General features: G+C 33.7%; 1 protein-coding gene and 1 long non-coding RNA gene across 2 annotated transcripts in view; both read right to left on the bottom strand.

Moving 5' to 3' along the window:
• The window catches only part of LOC127791655 (protein STRUBBELIG-RECEPTOR FAMILY 1-like), an 81,409-nt gene extending 64,519 nt beyond the window's left edge, over positions 1–16,890 (bottom strand). The window contains exons 1-4 of the mRNA XM_052321632.1: positions 16,502–16,890; positions 15,653–15,782; positions 15,491–15,562; positions 15,273–15,338 (exon numbers count right to left, since the gene is read on the bottom strand). Of these exons, the coding sequence (XP_052177592.1) occupies positions 15,273–15,338; positions 15,491–15,562; positions 15,653–15,782; positions 16,502–16,616 (383 nt within the window). The 5' untranslated portion in view covers positions 16,617–16,890. The remainder of the gene's footprint in view (positions 1–15,272; positions 15,339–15,490; positions 15,563–15,652; positions 15,783–16,501) is intronic.
• Positions 14,558–14,965, bottom strand: LOC127791937 (uncharacterized). Its single transcript, XR_008021031.1, has 3 exons — positions 14,907–14,965; positions 14,747–14,818; positions 14,558–14,662 (listed from the first exon to the last, which is right to left on the bottom strand). It is a non-coding gene; the product is annotated as an uncharacterized LOC127791937 (long non-coding RNA).
• Positions 16,891–18,834: the final 1,944 nt, after the last annotated feature.

Below are 18,834 nucleotides of genomic sequence, written 5' to 3'. Positions count from 1 at the left end.
GAGTGGGATGACTATTGTGCATAACGAGAATAATTGTAACGCCCTGCTTTCCCGTTCGCGTTATAAATTGGGACAATAATTTTTTTCTTTCAAATACTAAAGTTAAACCACATCATTCCTCGAATCCATCCCATAATTCCCATACATTAATCTCGAAAGAGAATCATTATATACATCATATACGGAAGCAAAGATCGAAACCTGATATCTTAACATTGATCATAAATCAATTCTTACATCTTGATTAACCACAAGGATATACATCAACATTCTCAAAACATTCAGAATTCAAAGTAGAAGAACTTAAATACATGGGCTACATAACATACGTTTCACTCTTCATGCACTCTGCTAAGTGCCATTTCATGCCTTATTTATCCTTGTATCTGCTACAATCTCCACTTGGAACGTTTGAATATTCTAGGGGTAAAGCCCAAGTTAGATGATGAATCATCTAAGTAAGGGTACATAATGCTATATCCTGTGTGTATGTAATGTCTTTTGTCGTAGGTGTCAATTGCACCCCTCATGCTGTCTACCATTTTTGCGGCCACCTCTTTCGAACCCGAGGTGTATGGGTGCACCCTTGGTAAAGCAGCGGTGCCAGTTCGTACTCCTACGGCCTCAATGCTAGTGATCAATGATATCAACGTGTATTTATGCATTTCTTAGTTATGTCATGTATGCAGTCTACGTGATGGGTACATATCAGAGAATGCCAATATGATGAAAGCATTTTCGATGAACATAATTCACTTACAATCAAGCATTTTACATAAAACTAACTTTAATTGGGAAGTACCACTTATCTTCTCAAACTTATAGGACTACCTCAATATCCGTGCCTTGCTCGTACATCACCTCGATTTGCGTGCCAATCTCAAAATTTAACAAGTCACTTCAACTTAAGCCTCAAAGCATCCAACCACCATAATTATTTAAATAAATATTAAAACCTATTTTCCATAATTTATGGCATTTTCTTTAATTTTTTTTATTTCTTCCTAATTTTCCTCAATAAATCCAAACTAAATATTTCTAAAATATTTTCTCAAATATTTTACTACGAAAATTCATAGAATAATATTCTTGAATTTCTGAAATTTTCTAGGGAATTTTACTTACCTTAACTTAGCATTTCTGGCTTTCTCGATATGCGTGTCATATTCTCGAAACACGTGCCCGAACTATTTTCTCACCCAAAATCTTCGTAATATTAGTAAATATCCAATCCCTATTTTTTGGAATTTTTCCGAGAGCTTTTCCTATTTTTCTTCTTTTTCTTTCTTTTCTTTTTTCACTCCATCTTCTACCTCCAGCTTCTCTCTCCCGCGCCTGCAACTCCCTCTTTTTTTTTTTTTCTTTTTTCTTCTTATTTCTTTTCTTTCTTTCTTTCTTCTTCTTCTTCTTCTTCTTCTTCCTCCAATCTGCGCGCTGCCTGCAACTCGTGCATGGCCGCCCGCCATTGCCAGCTCCCGCTGCCTTCGTCGGTTGCATCTCACTGCCGCACGACCCTCGCCGCTCATGGTTGCCCCACACCAGCTAGCCCACCGCCCTGCTCCGCTCGGCCGTGGCTATGGCTGACCTTCGCATGCGCTGCCATGGCCACGGCTTGAGGCCATGGTGGCTGATCACCCGTTACAACTGCTTCCGGCTATCCCCGCGGCTGCCTCCAGCCATCATTGAGAGCTCCCAGCTTTCTCTTGATTTCCCTCAATCTCTCTTCCTTCTCTCGGCCAAGCTCGATGCCGCCTTGCTTCCATCTCCATTCTTGCTTCTCTTCCTTCATTCTCTCCCTATTTATAGCCAATACGCGAGCTGCCTGGCCATCCCTCTTTGCGTATAGCACACTCAATTTGCTGCCACACATTTGCAGAGGAAGGAGGTTGAGAGTTGCAGGGCATGGAGATTTGCAGATTTGCAGGGCGTGGCCATTGCGTGCCTCTTCATGCATAGTTATATATATATATAAAATTATATATTACACTATTAAATTACACATTTAAACTAAAAATTACCCATAAATCACAAATTCCATCTCCATTACACTTGTGTAATTTCTTTATTGCAACTGTGCTCTCAAACCTCAAATTAATTTGCATTACAACACCGAAAATCCACAATTAATAACTTAAATTTTACTCAATATAGATGATTTTGTTCTAGTGTCCTCATCGGGTTGTTGTTTCATCCCGAAACCATTGAAGGGTTGCTCATTAAGCAAAATTGGAGCCCCCCCAAGGTTCCATTGAATTTTTGGGAGCCTCCTACAACGATTCGATTTTTCAGCCTAAATGGCAGTTGTATTTTAGTTGTACCGAAAATTATTCCCGATCCGATTTCTTTCGATACCATAAATTCTATCTCTGAATGCTCATCGAAACCATATTATTTTCTTTAGACAATTTCACTCCGAGGCATTCTCTACAATCGATTCCGTACTGATAATTACTATTAAGCTAATTTTTCAGTATTCTAAACTTATCGAAATTACGTGGTAACGTCATACGAATATGGGGTATTACAATAATGAATTAATTCCCACGAGGACAGTAACTAGTTGGAAAGTTTGCATAGATTATAGAAAATTGAATAATGCAACCCAGAAAGATCATTTTCCTTTACCTTTTCTTGATCAAATGCTTGAAAGAGTTGCTGGATATGACTATTATTGTTTTCTTGATAGTTATTCAGGGTATAACTAGATTCCAGTAACCCCCGAAGACTAAGAGAAAACCACTTTTACTTGTCCATACGGCACTTTTGCATTTTGTATGATGCCTTTTGGATTATGCAATGCACCTGCTACATTCCAACATTGTATGATAGCCATTTTTTCTAATTTCGTTAAGTGCATTCACTACAAGAAATTCAGGATTTAGCGACGGAAATATTCTGTCGCTAAATCCAAAAATCCGTCGCTAAATTAATTTAGCGACGAATTAGCGACATATTTTTTCCGTCGCTGAAATCGTCGTCGCAAAACTTTTTTGCGACGGATCAGCGACGAAAATTTCCGTTGCTAAATATATTTTTTTTAAAACTTGCGACGGAAATTTCTGTGGCTATTTTCTAAAAAAAAAATTATTAAAAAAATAAAAATTTATTTTAGTGACGAAATATTCCGTCGCTATTTTTAAATTTTTTTATTTTTTAATATAAAATAAAAATAATAAAATTAAAAAATAGTTAGCAACAGTATCATTCCGTCAGCGTGTGGAATGGCCGAGAGCGGACCTTTTTGGATATTTAATCCAAGTCGAGAGTAGAGTTACGGGCGTAATGGTAGTTGCCTGCCTGCTGAATAGCCAAACAGGTCCCACTATGAATCAGAGAAAAGTCTAGACTTTCTTGTTTCGACCCTTCTCTTTAGAGATTAGAGAATCACTGTCAGAGCATTGACATCGAAAAAAGGCCAATGAACATAGGCTTAGCGTCTTCCACTGAATTTCTGAGTCAGGGCTTAGGTAAGGAAGCCTAGCAGCTCAATTGAATTAGGTGCAAGAAGCTTCAGTTACGCCGCTTGACCTAGTCATCGCAGGGGCTCAGCGCTTAGTTGAAAGACACTGTGCCTCAAAAGAGATCTGAGCCCAGCCCAATAAGGGGGATTGCTTATCTCACCAGTAGGCGAACAGAGCTTTCAGGCATCGGGATCAGAGTGTCACCTATGACTAAGCTCCGTGACTAGCTCCATTGTCATCTCGTCTTGACTGGTGATAGTTCATCATCTTCCAACTCTCAAGAGTCTTCATCCAAAAAGATGAATGAGTCCCCTTCGACGAAAGGGCTCTCTGTGGCTGGGATGTCGCTAACATATCTTAAAAAGTAAAAAAAAAAATAAATAAAATAACTAAAAAAATAATAACAATTAGAAATTAAAAAAATATTTTCATCACGTTAGAAAAAAAACACTACAATCCTAACAAACATAAAATTATTAAAAAATAAGATAATTAATTAATATTAAAAATTAATACTTAAATATTAAAATTTTAAATATAACCAAAAATATAATAAAATACAATCCTAAGAAACATTTCTAATAATTCACTAAAAATAAATAAAATATATTAACAAATAAGATAACACACCAAAAAAAACATAAAAAATATATGAACAGAAAACAACACAATAAATAAATTTTTAATAAAATAACATAAAAAATATATATATAAAAGAAATCAAAGAACATTTTTAATAATTCATTGAAAAAACACAACAGCAAACACTACAAATCTACAAAATTTAACATGAGCAGCAAAAAAAAAAAAAAAAGAAAGAAAAATAAAAAAAATTAAACCAAAAAAACTAATGCTGAAAACATCACAAATTTACAAAATTTAACATAAAATGTAAAATAAATATCTACAAAATTAAGAAAAAATAATTAAACCCGCGAGAGAGAGCGAGCCATGACCGGGCGAGCAAGCGAGAGAAGATGGCGAGCTGTCGCGAGCGAGAGATGAGGGCGAGACAGCGAAGGCGAGGGCGAGGGCGAGCAACTGAGAGACGAGGGCGAGACAGCGAGGGCGAGGGCAAGCAATTGAGAGGCGAGGGCGAGCCGCGAGCGAGAGACGAGGGCGAGACAGTGAGAGCGAGGGCGAGGAGCGAGTGAGAGCGAGACAATGAGGGCGAGTAACGAGTGAGAGATGAGGGCGAGGAGCAAGCAAGAGCGAGACAGCAAGGGCGAGCAACTAAGAGGAGATGGCGAGTCGTGAGCGAGAGACGAGGGCGAGACAACGAGTGAGAGCGAGACAGCGAGGGCGAGCAACTGAGAGGCAAGGGTGAGCAGCGAGCGAGAGACAAGGGTGAGACAGCGAGAGCGAGGGTGAGGAGCGAGCGAGAGTGAGACAGTGAGGGCGAGCAACTGAGAGGCGATGGCGAGTCACGAGCGAGAGACAAGGGCGAGACAGTGAGAGCGATGACGATGGCGAGGCAACTAAAGAGAACGAGGCAGCGAGCGAGAACGAAGCAGAGAGCGAGAGCGAGGGAGGGCGAGGTAGAAGCGAGATGAGAGAACGAGGGCGAGAGGTGAGGGTGAGAGAGCTAGAGAGCCAGAGAGGGTTAGAGATTTGGGGGGGGAGGAGTTAGGGATTTTTGGGGGGGAATGAGGGGATTTGGCAGGAAAGAGGCAGGGAGATTCCCGCGCTCTTGAATTTATTTTATTTTTTAATATTTTAATTATATACAAAATAATATAACTTATAAAAATAATATTAATAATTATTTAATTGATAAAAATAATGTAATTTAAATAAAAATTTATTGTAATTATTTAAAATGTGATAATAAAATAATTTAAATTATTGTATTTAAAATTAATATTTATTTAAAAATTAATTTGATATATTGTATTATTTATTAATAGTTTGTTATATTAAAAAATTAATTTTTCTATAAATAAAAATTATATTAAGTGAAATCTACATAACATCTATAAATTTTTAGGGTAAATTTCGAATTTTATAAAAAAATATAAAAAATAAAAATTCAAAACATCCACCGAACTTAGGATTCTCAATTATAGAGTAGAACAATACTAATGGCAAAACCCATCTAATCAACACAGTAGATTTCATATTGTTGAATTTCATTTATAACTTAGAGACAAAATTAGAGAGCACAAATGAACAGATATATTTATTTTTTTCTTAGTCAACATTAATGTTTATACATAACACTTATATTAGATAGTGACATATGATATTATTATTAAGTATAAGACACAATGTCGTCAATATATTATGGTTTTTAAACTTTTTAACTTAGCGAAAAATTCTCCTATTTATAAAGAGAAAGAGACAGAGCCAGCTCCATAGTGAAGCCAACTATGCGGCTACTTTGGGCCTCCAAATTTGAGAGGCCCCATAGTCTTAAAAAATTATAATTTTGTGACGTATTATTTTACTAAACAATTAAATATAAAATTTATCTTTCCCATTATCTTCCAACGTTTCTAGACCCACTAAACTTCCTTTTCTCTCCCACTAAACCCCATTTCCCTTCTCAATTAAACTCCCTTTTCTCTCTCTTTCTCTCTCTCACAGTAATTTGCGTCACTGGTTGTTTGCTCATTTATTGCATGTTCTTCTTCTTCACTTCTTCACTTCCTTCTCACTTCTCGCTTCAACTTCAATCTTCTTCAGGCTTCGTCGTTTCGACAGACTGCATCTATTCGGTAATTTTAATTTCTTTTTACTTTAATTTTGTTTTTGGGTGCGTAAAGTGTTTTATTTTTTAGGTTTTCGTATTGTTGTGATATTTTTGTTGGCTTTAATTTGTTGATTGTTGTTGTGTTGTGAAATTGTGATTATTGATTAATAGTTAAGGTAGTTGTCTTTTTTTTTTTTTTTTTTTTTTTTATGATGTATCTCAAACCATTTTTATTTAGCATAGATAATTTGAGATGGGGTTTAATATAAATTTATAATACATTTTTCATAGGGCTAATATAAATTTAAAAAAAAAATTTGCATATCATAACGCAAAAAAAAAAAAAAAAATTGATTTTACATATAGTTGAACATAGTTCAACATATGTTTGTCAAATGAAAATTGCTCATTATTGGTGAATTTTAACTTATCTACATTTTGTAGTTGATTAAACTTTATTTTTTTAATTTAATAAAATGATATTTTTTCATAAAAATATATATTATTTATTTTTTTATAAAAAAATTAATTTAAAATAATGTTTGTTTTCTAAAATTTAAAATAAAGAAAATTTCAATAATATTATGATTTTTAAACTTTTTATTTAATTTTCAAATATAGTGTTTCTTTACATTTTGTACACATTTAATAAATATTACAAATAATTAATTATTATATATTTAATATTTTTTTTATTTTATGCACATAAAATATATTAATTGATATAGTTAGAATTTAGCAATATTATGATTTTTAATATTAATATATTTATTTAAATTTTATAAATTAATTTTTTATATTCATCTCATGGTTAAATGTATATTTAATTTTTTATAAAATTTAAATATTTATATATTTAAATATTTATTCCAAAATTAAATATTTATAAATTAATTAAATAAAAAATTAAAAATTAAAAATTAATGGTAGTGACGGATTGAATATTCTGTTGCTAATTTAGCGACGAATTTGGATAATTCGTCGCTAATTTTATTTATTTTTATTTTTTTAATTTAAAATAATTTTAAATTTAAATTTTTTATTTTAAAGTTAGTGACGGAAATATTTACTTCACTAATTTTAGTGACGTAAAGATATTTCCGTCGCTAAATTTTAATAATATAAAATTTAAATTTAAAATTTTATTTTAATTATTTAAACTAATATTAAAATTAAATTTTTTTTTAAATGTTGTGACAGAATTTTATTTCCGTCGCTAAAAATAGCAACAAAAATAAATTTCGTCGCTATATAAAAATTTAATTTTTATTTTTTTTTTATTATTAAAATTTAACGATGGAAAATTATTTCCGTCGCGATTCCGTCACTGTTCCGTCACAAAATAGCGAAGGAAATATCCATCGCTAAATCCCGAATTTTTTGTAGTGTTAGACACACACCTACACCTCTAAGAGGTAAACTATTCCAAAATCCATCTTACTGTTATTCTTTCAGTAAATAATTCAAAACTAAGAAATGATGTGAGTTTACCCTCTCTTCTTCTTCTTTCAAAAGAGAAATTTAAAACCATATAGATGCAGGCTTTATTATATTATTAAAATTTAAAGCCTGCACCTAATTTTAATATATAGGTCCATCCATTCCTAATGCCACAGAAATTTGAATGGAGTGTAGATTTTTTCTTTCATTTTTAATTTTATCATCACTGTCCACATACCTACCCTGTATAGGTTTCTAAAGCACTAATTAATCAGAATCATAGGGCTCTCTGCAGACTGTTATTTTCAATTTAAGCTGTTGCTTCAAGTCATATCTGATATACAAATCAATTAAGTGTTCTCATCTTTTGGGTCTTCGCAAACTTTTTAGGATCTACAGAGGGGACACCTAAGGGATCAATCTAAATTTGTTATTTTATACCCATAATTTCCAATTTTATTTTTGTCTTGTAGAAAAGATAGGAATCCATTCAACAGTACTACTATTGCTGCATTACCTTCAGCCACATCCTCGACAACACCACCTTCACCCCCACCATTTTCTGGGCCACCATCACCTCCAACCCCACCATTTCCTTGGCCACCATGTTGTGGAAAAGCTCCATGGGAAGAGGCTGATGGACCATGTGAGGAATCAAAGGCCAAAAGATGCAAAAAAACTACCAATATGGTAGTTTGGATAGCAACTGCTGGGGTGGTGTTATCACTTATAGTTTTGGTATTAGCAATTTTGCTTCTCATATCAGGGAATCGACAAGAAAGAGAGGGACATAAGTTGAGCAAAAACATGAACGATATACTGGTGTTAGTTTAGAAAATCTCGAATTTAATCTCCAACCTAGGCAGTCAAATAAAAACCCAATTCTCTAGCGTAGGCAGTCAGATGAAAACCCATTTCCCCAACCTAGACGGTGAGATAAAAACCCAATTCTCCAATCTAGACGGTAAGATAAAAACTCAATTCAATGAGATAAAAACCCAAATCTCCAACCTAGACTACCCCTATCCTTGCGCCTGCCCCCGCCCCTACTATGTACCCTCGTGCTAAGTTTTATCTTGCTTATGCTTTTTCTCTTTCACAAAAAGAAGTAACTTCCATGCAATGGATAGCTATTGTAATAGCCTAGAATGTTCAAAATTAATAATTACAACGACTTACTTAAACTGAGTATTTGAAAAGGGCGTTTATTTTGACTTGAATTTTTGGGATTATTGGATTTTATTGTCAACTTTATAAATGAATTCAAAATAAATCATTTTTAGAGGTTAAAATGTCATATATTTTAAAATTAATATTATATTATTTAAAATAAATTACACTCTATGTTTGACTTGACTTGACTTTATTGCATATTAATTAATATTCTCATGTTCTGAAATTATATTATTTCTTATTTTATAAAATTCATGTCATTTTTTCACCCTTCCTACCTAGAGATGGGAAATGGGCAGGCCGGCCCAGCCCGGCCTGCATCCCGCTTGGCCCACCCATTTGGTGGGCCGGGCAGAATATGGCCCATGAGAGAGACGGACTAGGCCGGGCTGGGTCCGGCCAAGGAAATGGAAACTTGGGCCCAGCACGGCCCTGTTACCCTTAATAAATTGGCCAAAGTGGGCTAGGCCGGCCCGTGGGCCTGGCTGTTTGGGCTGGCCCGTTAGTCATTTATTTTTAATTTTTTTATATATAATTTTTTAAATATATTTTTTTATTTTTTCCCAAACGTAACTAATATTTTTTAAAATATGTTTATTAATGTTATACTTTTGATGTTTGTAAAATTATGATGTTTACAGACTGTGAATGTGAGATTCATGTTTGTGAATTAAAATTATGAATGTGAGTTAAAATTATGATACATTATGTTTACAAAAATTACACTAAAATTATGCTTACAAACATAATAAACATTATGTTTACAAACATAATTATGTTTACAAACATTACAATAAAATTATGTTTACAAGAAACATAATTTTTAATTATTATGTTTATAATTATTAAATACAAACATAATTTTTTAAATATTTTTTTATTTTTTGGTGGGTCGGGTCGGGCCATTTTAGCGAGCCAGTTGGTGGGCCGGCCCACAGGCAATTTTGGTGGGCCGGGCTGCGGGCCACATACTGCTGGCCCGGCACGATCCTTATTTTGCTAGGCGGGCCAACCCGGCCCATTTGCTACAGTAACAAGCCGGGCTATGAGGTGGGCCGCTCGGCCCATTTCCCATCTCTACTCCTACCCACTAAATTTACATTAACTATTTGTTTCACTTTTTAATCAATTATTTTCACTATATATCTCCTTAATATTTAGTATTTGGCTTGGATATGTGCTAAATTTTAAAATTTATCTAATCAATACTTAAATATTTTAAAATTAGTCACAATACCCTTTTATTACTGACATTAAGTAAATTGATTATGTAATTCATAAACTTTGACTCTCATGAACTTTTACTTTTTTCCAAAATAATCCCTTTTACTTTTACTTTTTTAAAAAGACTACAATAGCACTTAAACGTAAAACTTAAATGACATATAAGAAATAAAGTTAGTTTACCTAATTCAGTTTAATTAGTGTTGATAGATATATATATATATAAGGGTGTTCTGGTTATTTTAAAAAAAATAGAGATTGATTTGATGTAGAATAAAAGGGTATGAGGTATTTAAGTCAACTATTCAAAATGTAAAAGGAGTGTGTCGTCTATTTACCTAATATCGTTATTTATAGAGTTATTATTATTTTTTTAAAAAAAGGTGATTAAGTAAATTTTAAAGTTCAAAACATATATTTAGATTAAATTATTAAAGTTTAAAGGATATAATCAATTTACAAAATTAACAATCATAATATTTACAAAATTAATACAAGAGCATTATTAGACATTTGGCAACGTGAAATGAATCGATTTGAACTAAATATTTATGTTTTTATTTTTACATTTTTATAAAAATTTAAGAAGTAGTGTCACGAGCTAAATTACACAGAAATAGAAACGAGAAATGTTTCTGATACGAAATGAAAACCCAGAAATAGACATTCTACTAAAAAAATAGACATAAATAAAGTTTAAAATGAGAATGAACAATATTTCGAAAACAAAAAAATGACTCCTCTTAACCGTTTCGATGCAACATAGGTCACGAGTAGATTGAGACATCGAACAAGGATGGGAGAATCCACGATGGTATTAATTGGCTAAATGAGGAACCAATCATAATCAATAGCAAAAAGCTAAAATGACAATCCAACACGAATTATTCTACATTGCCCGATGCACTTACTGAATGGGGTCAAAAAGACCCAAATGCCCTCGCCCAGCTTCGCCTTTCTCCTCTCTCTCTTCTCCCATGGTCGGGCGCCCAGCCCTCGTCTCTCTCCTCTATCCCTTCTCCCATGGTTGCGCGACCGCCTCGCCTCGTCGCCTTACAGTGCCTCGCCTCACTGACGGTCGGCGAGGCGACGAGGTGAGATGCGGCGAGGCAACAATGTTGACGGCAAGGCGCGGTGGTCGCGAGACCATGGGAGAAGGGAGAGAGAAGAGATGCGAGGGCTAGGCTATGCAATGACATCCGTTGTAAATTTGTATTTTGGGCGAGGGTATTTTGGTCTTTTCAACCCTATTCTATAAGCCTCTCGGTGAGACTTTCTGGCCCTGTAGTAGAACTCATCTAACAAACACATTACGGCAAATAATTAATTATTCTTTGATTGAATTTACTTTTGCATACGTGTTAGTTTTTGACTAGCTAACTCTAGGCACTAACAAGTCGCCTTATCTTTTCTCCTCTCATAAAGCATCAAATGTGGGGGGCTCATCACATGTTCACAATCAAAGGCTTCTTTTTTTATTTTTATTTTTTTATAAATATTAGAATATTTCAACCACAATTACATAACACAAAGTTGTAAAATTATAAAAAAAAAGAAGAAAACCTATATAACAATAATTCAACTCGAAACTTTTGAATTTTAAGGGACTCGTAATTTTTGCCACTAAACTAAAATTACATTAATCATCTTAATTTTATTTTTAAAATAAAAATATGTTTTTTATATTTTTAATTTGAATTTTATTATTTTTACTATACTAAAGTGTTATTATAATCCAATAATATCAAATTCTTGCAACAACAAACCGACCGAATCAAATGTGGTTTGGCATCTTTCTTGGTCAACATGTACTTGATTGCTGAATGGTCCGTATACACGATCACCTTGGAACCTACAAGATAAGATCGGAATTTATCAAAAGCAAACACAACAGTAAGCAATTCTTTTTCAGTAGTTGCATAATTCAACTGAACATCATTTAAAACTCTACTAACATAATAAGTAACATGCAACTTCCTGTTTCTTCTTTGACCAAGAACAGCTCCCAAAGCAAAATCACTTGCATCACACATTAATTCAAATGGCAAGCTCCAATTTGGCAGCGCCATGATAGGTGCCAACACCAACTCTTTTTTCAACTTGTCGAAAGCATTTAAACAATTAGTATTAAAATCAAAGACAACGTCCTTATTCAACAGGTTACATGAAGGTTTAGCAATTTTAGAAAAATCTTTAATGACATGTCAGTAAAATCCTACATGCCTAAGGAAACTCCTAACTCCCTTCATGGTAGGTGATGACAGTTTTTCAATAATATCAATCTTTGCCCTATCCACCTCAATTCCCCTTGCAGAAATTTTATAACCTAAAACAATGCTTTCCTGCACCATAAAATGACATTTTTCCTAGTTTAAAACTAGATTGGTTTTTTCACAACGCTGCAAAACTTGAGACAAGTTAGCTAAATAATCATCAAAAGAAGAGCCAAAAACAGAAAAATCATCCATGAAAATTTCCATATAAGCAGTCGAATGGGAGCAAAAATTCACTCTATTTAGTTTTAGGGAATATGTGAGTGAAGACTCCTATTAGCTTATTTTTATATAATTATTTAATTTTAAGTTACTCATACTTGAGAAGGTCAAAAAATTAGGTTTAACAAGTCAATCCTTGACTCATAGAGAGTAAAAATGTTAATATAAAAAAGTTAAAGACTTCAGAATGTAGATCCACCCAACTTACTAGACAACTTCATTAACTGAAACAACTCAAATATTTTAGGATTTCTCAATAGTAATATAAAAGGTTTTCCATACATTTCACATTTCATATTTCTCCAATAGCCAAAACTAAAACATAAAATGGTATTTAGGGTTGGCAATAATTTCATTTGGTTTCGATTTTTATCAAAACCATAACCAAACTAAACTTAAACTACTAAAACTAAAACCAAACGATTACCCGTTGATTTTAAAAATTAAAAACCATAACCAAACCATTCAGTTTCGGTTTTAATCATAATTTTTTTAGTTTGATCCATACCAACAAATAAAAACAAACTCTTACAAAGCATTCATAAAATTTTTGATAACTCCATGACAAACAAAGATAAACTCTAATAAAGTTACATTCTTCTTACATAAAGTTACAAATTAACTTCAAACTTCTTAGATATAAATATTTGATTGAACAAAATAAAATAATTTAAGATTAAATTTTATTTTTATTTGTTAATTACTTTATAAATGTTAAATATTTATATATTTGTAATGCATTAGTTAAAATACTTGTAAAAAATGTATTAGTCAATATATAATATATTAAATAAATAAATATATTATATATATGTATATTCGGTTTAGTTCGATTCGATTTAATTTAGTTACCTACACATTCGATTCGAGTTTTTATTTAGATTTAGTGAAAATCATAACTAAATTATATCCATTGAAACAGTTTTCTCAAACTAAATCATTATTCAGTTAAATAATTTTTAATTATGTTAACTAGTCAAACTATAAAAAGGTAAAACACTTATACTCATGTTCTGGACACATTTTGCGATAACAAATACGTACACTGAGCTCCCAATTAACATTAGCCACCAGGAACCTAGTTGACGAGGTAAGTCATTTCTCAGAACAATCTTCCAAATTTCAATCAAATGCTTGAGGAGAAATAGAAAATCTATCAAAAACTTATCATATATATTTATTCCAGTGACTCAAAGAGAAGCCATAAAAGCCTGACTCAAAAACTATAATGGTACTAGCTAGTCTACCAATAATTAGTGCACATGTTATGACACTGCATTCAACATAAAATAACCTTTTTTTATCCATTCAAATAATTATATGTATGACCGGGTCTGTATGGGAGTACCCAAAATTTAACGTGTCTACCTGTTCTTTTATGATCACTTTACTTTTTTGGAACTTACTAACAGCACTCCAAAATTTGTTCTTTTAAAAAATATGAAAGCTAGGAATCTCATATGCCATGAAGACTTCTACAAAATTGGTAAACAAAGATGAAGTGTTTTAACAAATTGTAAAATGATCTCTAGCTGGGTGGATCTAGAAATTTATTTATGGGGAGGTTGAAATATATATATATTTTTTGAGATATAAAACTGTACATCACAGATTTTGGGAGGAGTTGAAAAATTTTTTGGACTAATTTATTATTTAAAATTATTTTTTTACATTAAAAATTAATTTTAATTATGGACTAGCCCAGGACAGCTCACATGTAAATCCGTCACTGATCTCCAAGCATCTAATTGCTTATCCTTTATTATGAGGTGTTTTCCATAAGTACACCCACTACAAATAATAAAATTTTCAAAGAGAATTGAATATCAAACATCTAGACCAACCTCATATGTTAAAGTATGCACAAAAAGAAGAAATAAGCCAAAATTTTAGAGCTAAAGCTCTTACTTGAAATTGGAAATGCTTAGCAACTTATTGGGTATAGGCCCATTGAACAGATTATTCTCTATGTTCCTGTTCAAAAGAAAGGAAAAAGAAAATGTAGGTCAAGAAACTATGGGCAGTATCTCACCCTACCAACTAATTAGTTATATAGTTATTTTCCTCAAAACATAAGCATTCCACAAAAGTGTCATGGTTGAGAAGAGTACAAATCTTTAAGTTTAAGATCTTGTAGAACATCAAGAGTCCTAGAAAGCTGATTATTCTGCAAATGACTGTCAAGTCAATTACAATGTTAGCTTCATTCACACAGATGGAATGGGTGCAAAGCAAGTGCATGAATGAGATAAATTACTCACAGAGTGGTCAGAGATGACAAATTCTCCAGTGAGGGTGGGAGTTGCCCGCTCAAATTGTTGTTGGATAAATCTCTGCATCAAGATCAATAGTCTAAGAATTACCAATAATTGGGGAAGTAAAATGTGACAGTAGACACTTGCCAAAGAAATAAAGTCTTACAGATTGAACAACTCTATAAGGCCTTGAAAGGCGTAAGGTATTTCTCCAGTCAATTGATTACCATTGAGAAACCTGAAACATGAAAAGAAATATTGTCAGCCTACCAAGCTCTTTGCAACAAGCAACCTTGATAAAATATATAGAGAAAAGAGGGAGAAAACCTACATAGCGAACAGTTGAGTTAGAGACGACAAAGAACTTGGGATGCTTCCACTTAGCTCATTACCTGAAAGGAAACTGCCAAAGGTAAAGGCTATTATATGTTCTGCATAAATGGATAGAAAATGCCAAGGAAAATCAAGATCATAAATAACTTGAAGTACAAAATGAAACAAATCCAACATAATATAATATGGCATTACGTACAGCATCTGCAAGGTCACTGGAAGATTGGAAGGAATGCTACCCCCAATGTTGTTGTTGCCCAGTTGTCTGCAGCAAATTGTAGCGAAAGCATTGGGATGGCATTAATAGAGAAATTAAATTGCATGCATGCACACGCATCATACTGTGTGTGTGTGTGTGTGCGTGTGTGTGTGTGTGTGAGAGAGAGAGAGAGAGAGAGAGAGAGAGTTGCAACATACATTTCTTTGATAGAAGAAAATGAGCTTAAGCAGTCGCCTAGCTCCCCTCCCAAATTTGCATCAATAAGAATTCTGAAAAAATGTACAATTATATGAGGATTGAAAGTTGACATTGTTGACAAAATCATATCTCAAGATGCAATAGCGGAAGGGTTTCCATACATTGAACTAATATTTGTATTGTTACATAGAACTCCTTGCCAAGACTCAGTGCATAGGTCTCCACCATTGGGAACCCATCCAGGAAGCGACGGGTATCCAAGTGCAGCATATAAACAATTAATTGCAGCAACTGATCCACCATTGAGAAATTCCATAGGAAAAGAGGCAGCAATGGGAAAAATTTTAGTGAAGCATCAAAGATGCCGCAAGAAGGAATCTAGGAGGCAGTTAGGAGAAAGTTCCCAGAAAGGCAGATATAGTTTCGGGGAATGTGAAACATGAAAAAGAAAATGACAAGCCATTCTTTTCATTCTCAACGGAAAAAACAAGAGAAAACAAAGGAAGATATAATACAGCAGGTTTGTGAGAAAATTTCAGTAACTTACCAACTTTAAACTCCAATGGAGGGCATAAAGACAACCAGTTATACAATCCAAAAGTTGTAGAAAATGCACACATAAAACAAGAAGAAATTCAAAAGCAAAAATGCTTTAGAGAGGGAATGCATCAGAATTTTAAGACTATCACTCAGGAGCTGTAGCCGAAGCAGGAAGACAATAATTCAAAGTAAATATTACACCATTCATTTAACGCCACCCCAGGAAAATAAAAATAGCCAAAAAAATGAAAAAAAAAAAAAAAATCACTGATCCAATTGAACTAAGAAAGTACTACCCTCTAGCTTACTGTGCATGAGCTTTCGATTTTAATTAGGGAGGCATGGTAACAGAAGCCTCTCTCTTTCTTCCTTTTCTTTTCTTTTTTTTGTTTTTGTTTATTTTCTTCCCCTTCAATTTCTAATCAACCAACCAGCACAAGAAAGTAAGAAATACTTGAGCGAGTCCTTACCGTCGGCAGGATTAGTATATCCATGCAAAAGTCGTGCCACATAGATAAATACAAACACCGTAAAGACCTGTGCACAGCTCAGACAATTTATAGCAGATCTCTTGTTAGCCATCATTCAAACCCAGCCTCTCTCTTCAATTCCCTCTTTCCAACAAGCTCCCTCTCATCACACGCCAACGGCCCAACCTCCAATGATCTGAAAAGCCAAGCAAAAACAGAACTAATGTCAGTGATCTCATCATAGTTCTACAATTCACAAGCACCACTCGCCTCGCAAAATCGAAATCCCTCGAAATCCAGCAGACAATAAACTAGAATTACATTCCAAGCAGGTACACAGTAGGAGACAGAAAAAGGAAAAACAAGTCAAACCTGGGAACAGAAATGATCGTAAAGAGAACTTGAACTTGGAGGAGGACGAAGACAGATTTATACACTTATTTTCGTCTACAAATTTAGTATTTATTTATTTAATGGGTATAATTTTTATTTAATTTGGTTTTATGTGTGATTATATAACTAATAAACTCATTTGAATATATTTAAAATGGAAATGATTACTTTCATGTACAATTGGAGGTGAACCCGACATGGAAGGCATAGATGGACAACTACTCAGGGTCGAGGTAGAGGAAGTCACAAAGCACGAGATAAAAATAGAAATTGAAGCGTTGAGAGGTCAAGTTATTATAACTTACGGTCTTAAAGCGGAATGCATTCCACGGTAGGATCGTTGTGAAAAAAAGTTACTAGAGCTTACACTCCTAACGTGGTAAGCATACCGCAGTTGGACATTTTTGCTGGAGCTCATGGTCCTGCCGCAGTACCACAACAAGACTACAGTGGGACTCAAAGTTTCGCTAAAAGGCTGTTTCGAGCCCGTTTTCTTTCAAATCAATTGGGGATGGACTCTTTCAAGGTGCATGATTCTGAAGACTTAAAAAGCACAATATAAATATTAATCCTTGGAGGGTTTAGGAGTTTTTTGGAGACAAAGGAAAAGAAGAACCGAAGAAGAACAGAGGAGACTTGAAGAACTTAATTGTTTGGTTGTATTTTTTTGTTCCTTTTTCTATTCCAGATCATGATTTTCGTTTTTATTGTTCTATCATTGATCGAAAATCATGTTAGGTTAGATGTTTTGTAACTAGGGTGAATGATGAAACCTCATTCATTGTTGGTTTAATTCAAAGTATTCGATTTTTGTAGTAATCTTGTCTCTTGGGTTTATTGTTTATTATATTCTTATTCTGTTTGATATTTGATCACTAAGAAAACGTGTTTGCAATTCATATTATTTTCTAGAGATTCAATATGAATTAACACATGAGAATAAATAATATAAGATCAGATAATAGATAGATATATCATTATACTTTGTGAAATCGTATGAAGATGATCAGCGAAGGTAAGTGCATGTCTATATATTAATTTGTAGGCATCATTCAAAAGTGCATGTCTATATATTAATTCGTAGGCATCATTAAAACCCACCATTTTTCTCCAATTCCCTTTTTCCAACAAGCCACATCTCATCACATTGCCTTGGACATTCGGTAGGATTAATATAATTTTAGTTTAGTCTAAAAAATTAGAACCAGATTTACTACTCATTCACATTGCCTTATCCTCATGTCCATTCAAGTGTTGAAAAGATCTTTTTTTTAACAATCTATAAGATACTGTCCTTCGATTTGATATCCTTGAGAAAGTGCGATTTTGTTCACCCTTTTAATGGGGGGTTATTTTAACTCCTATGAAAAACTAACGACCTCTCATCTCTTTGCTTCTTTCTTTTTCTCCAAGTCTCCATCCCTCATCTCTTTTCTCCCCCTTTCCTCTTCTTTTCTAGCAAACCTCATGCCATTACCGCCTCTTCGAATAGGCCAACCATTGAGGTTTCCTAGCGTGCTGACCGCCTCGCCTCGCTTCTACATCCTTGCCTCGTTGATCGCAAAGTGGCTAGCTGCGATGCAACGACGAGGCCAGGCGAGGCGGTCGACGGTGAGAGGAAGTCGACGAGAGCAAGGGAATGGGAGATAGAGGAGAGAGAGAAACGGGATGGGTATAGATCCCCTCGAGATGACCTTTTTACCCCCCAAACTAACCGGGGGGTAAAGTTATTGATAGGAGTTAATTGTATGCATATTTTTATCTATTTTTCATCGTAACCTTGTGTGATTTTTTCTATATAAAATGTGTTTATATGGATTTTACATCATTTTAATATCTTTTTGTAGGAATTCAGTAAAGCATATTATTTCGAAGATTTGGGTGTAAATAGAAAAGAAAAAAATATTATAAAGTTAATTTTAAAATAATATTTTAATATA

Source organism: Diospyros lotus, chromosome 15 (genome assembly GCF_014633365.1).
Source record: "Diospyros lotus cultivar Yz01 chromosome 15, ASM1463336v1, whole genome shotgun sequence".
NCBI classification, from domain to species: domain Eukaryota; kingdom Viridiplantae; phylum Streptophyta; class Magnoliopsida; order Ericales; family Ebenaceae; genus Diospyros; species Diospyros lotus.
Note: the sequence above shows the minus strand (reverse complement) of the source record. Positions and strands in the feature narration are given on the sequence as shown.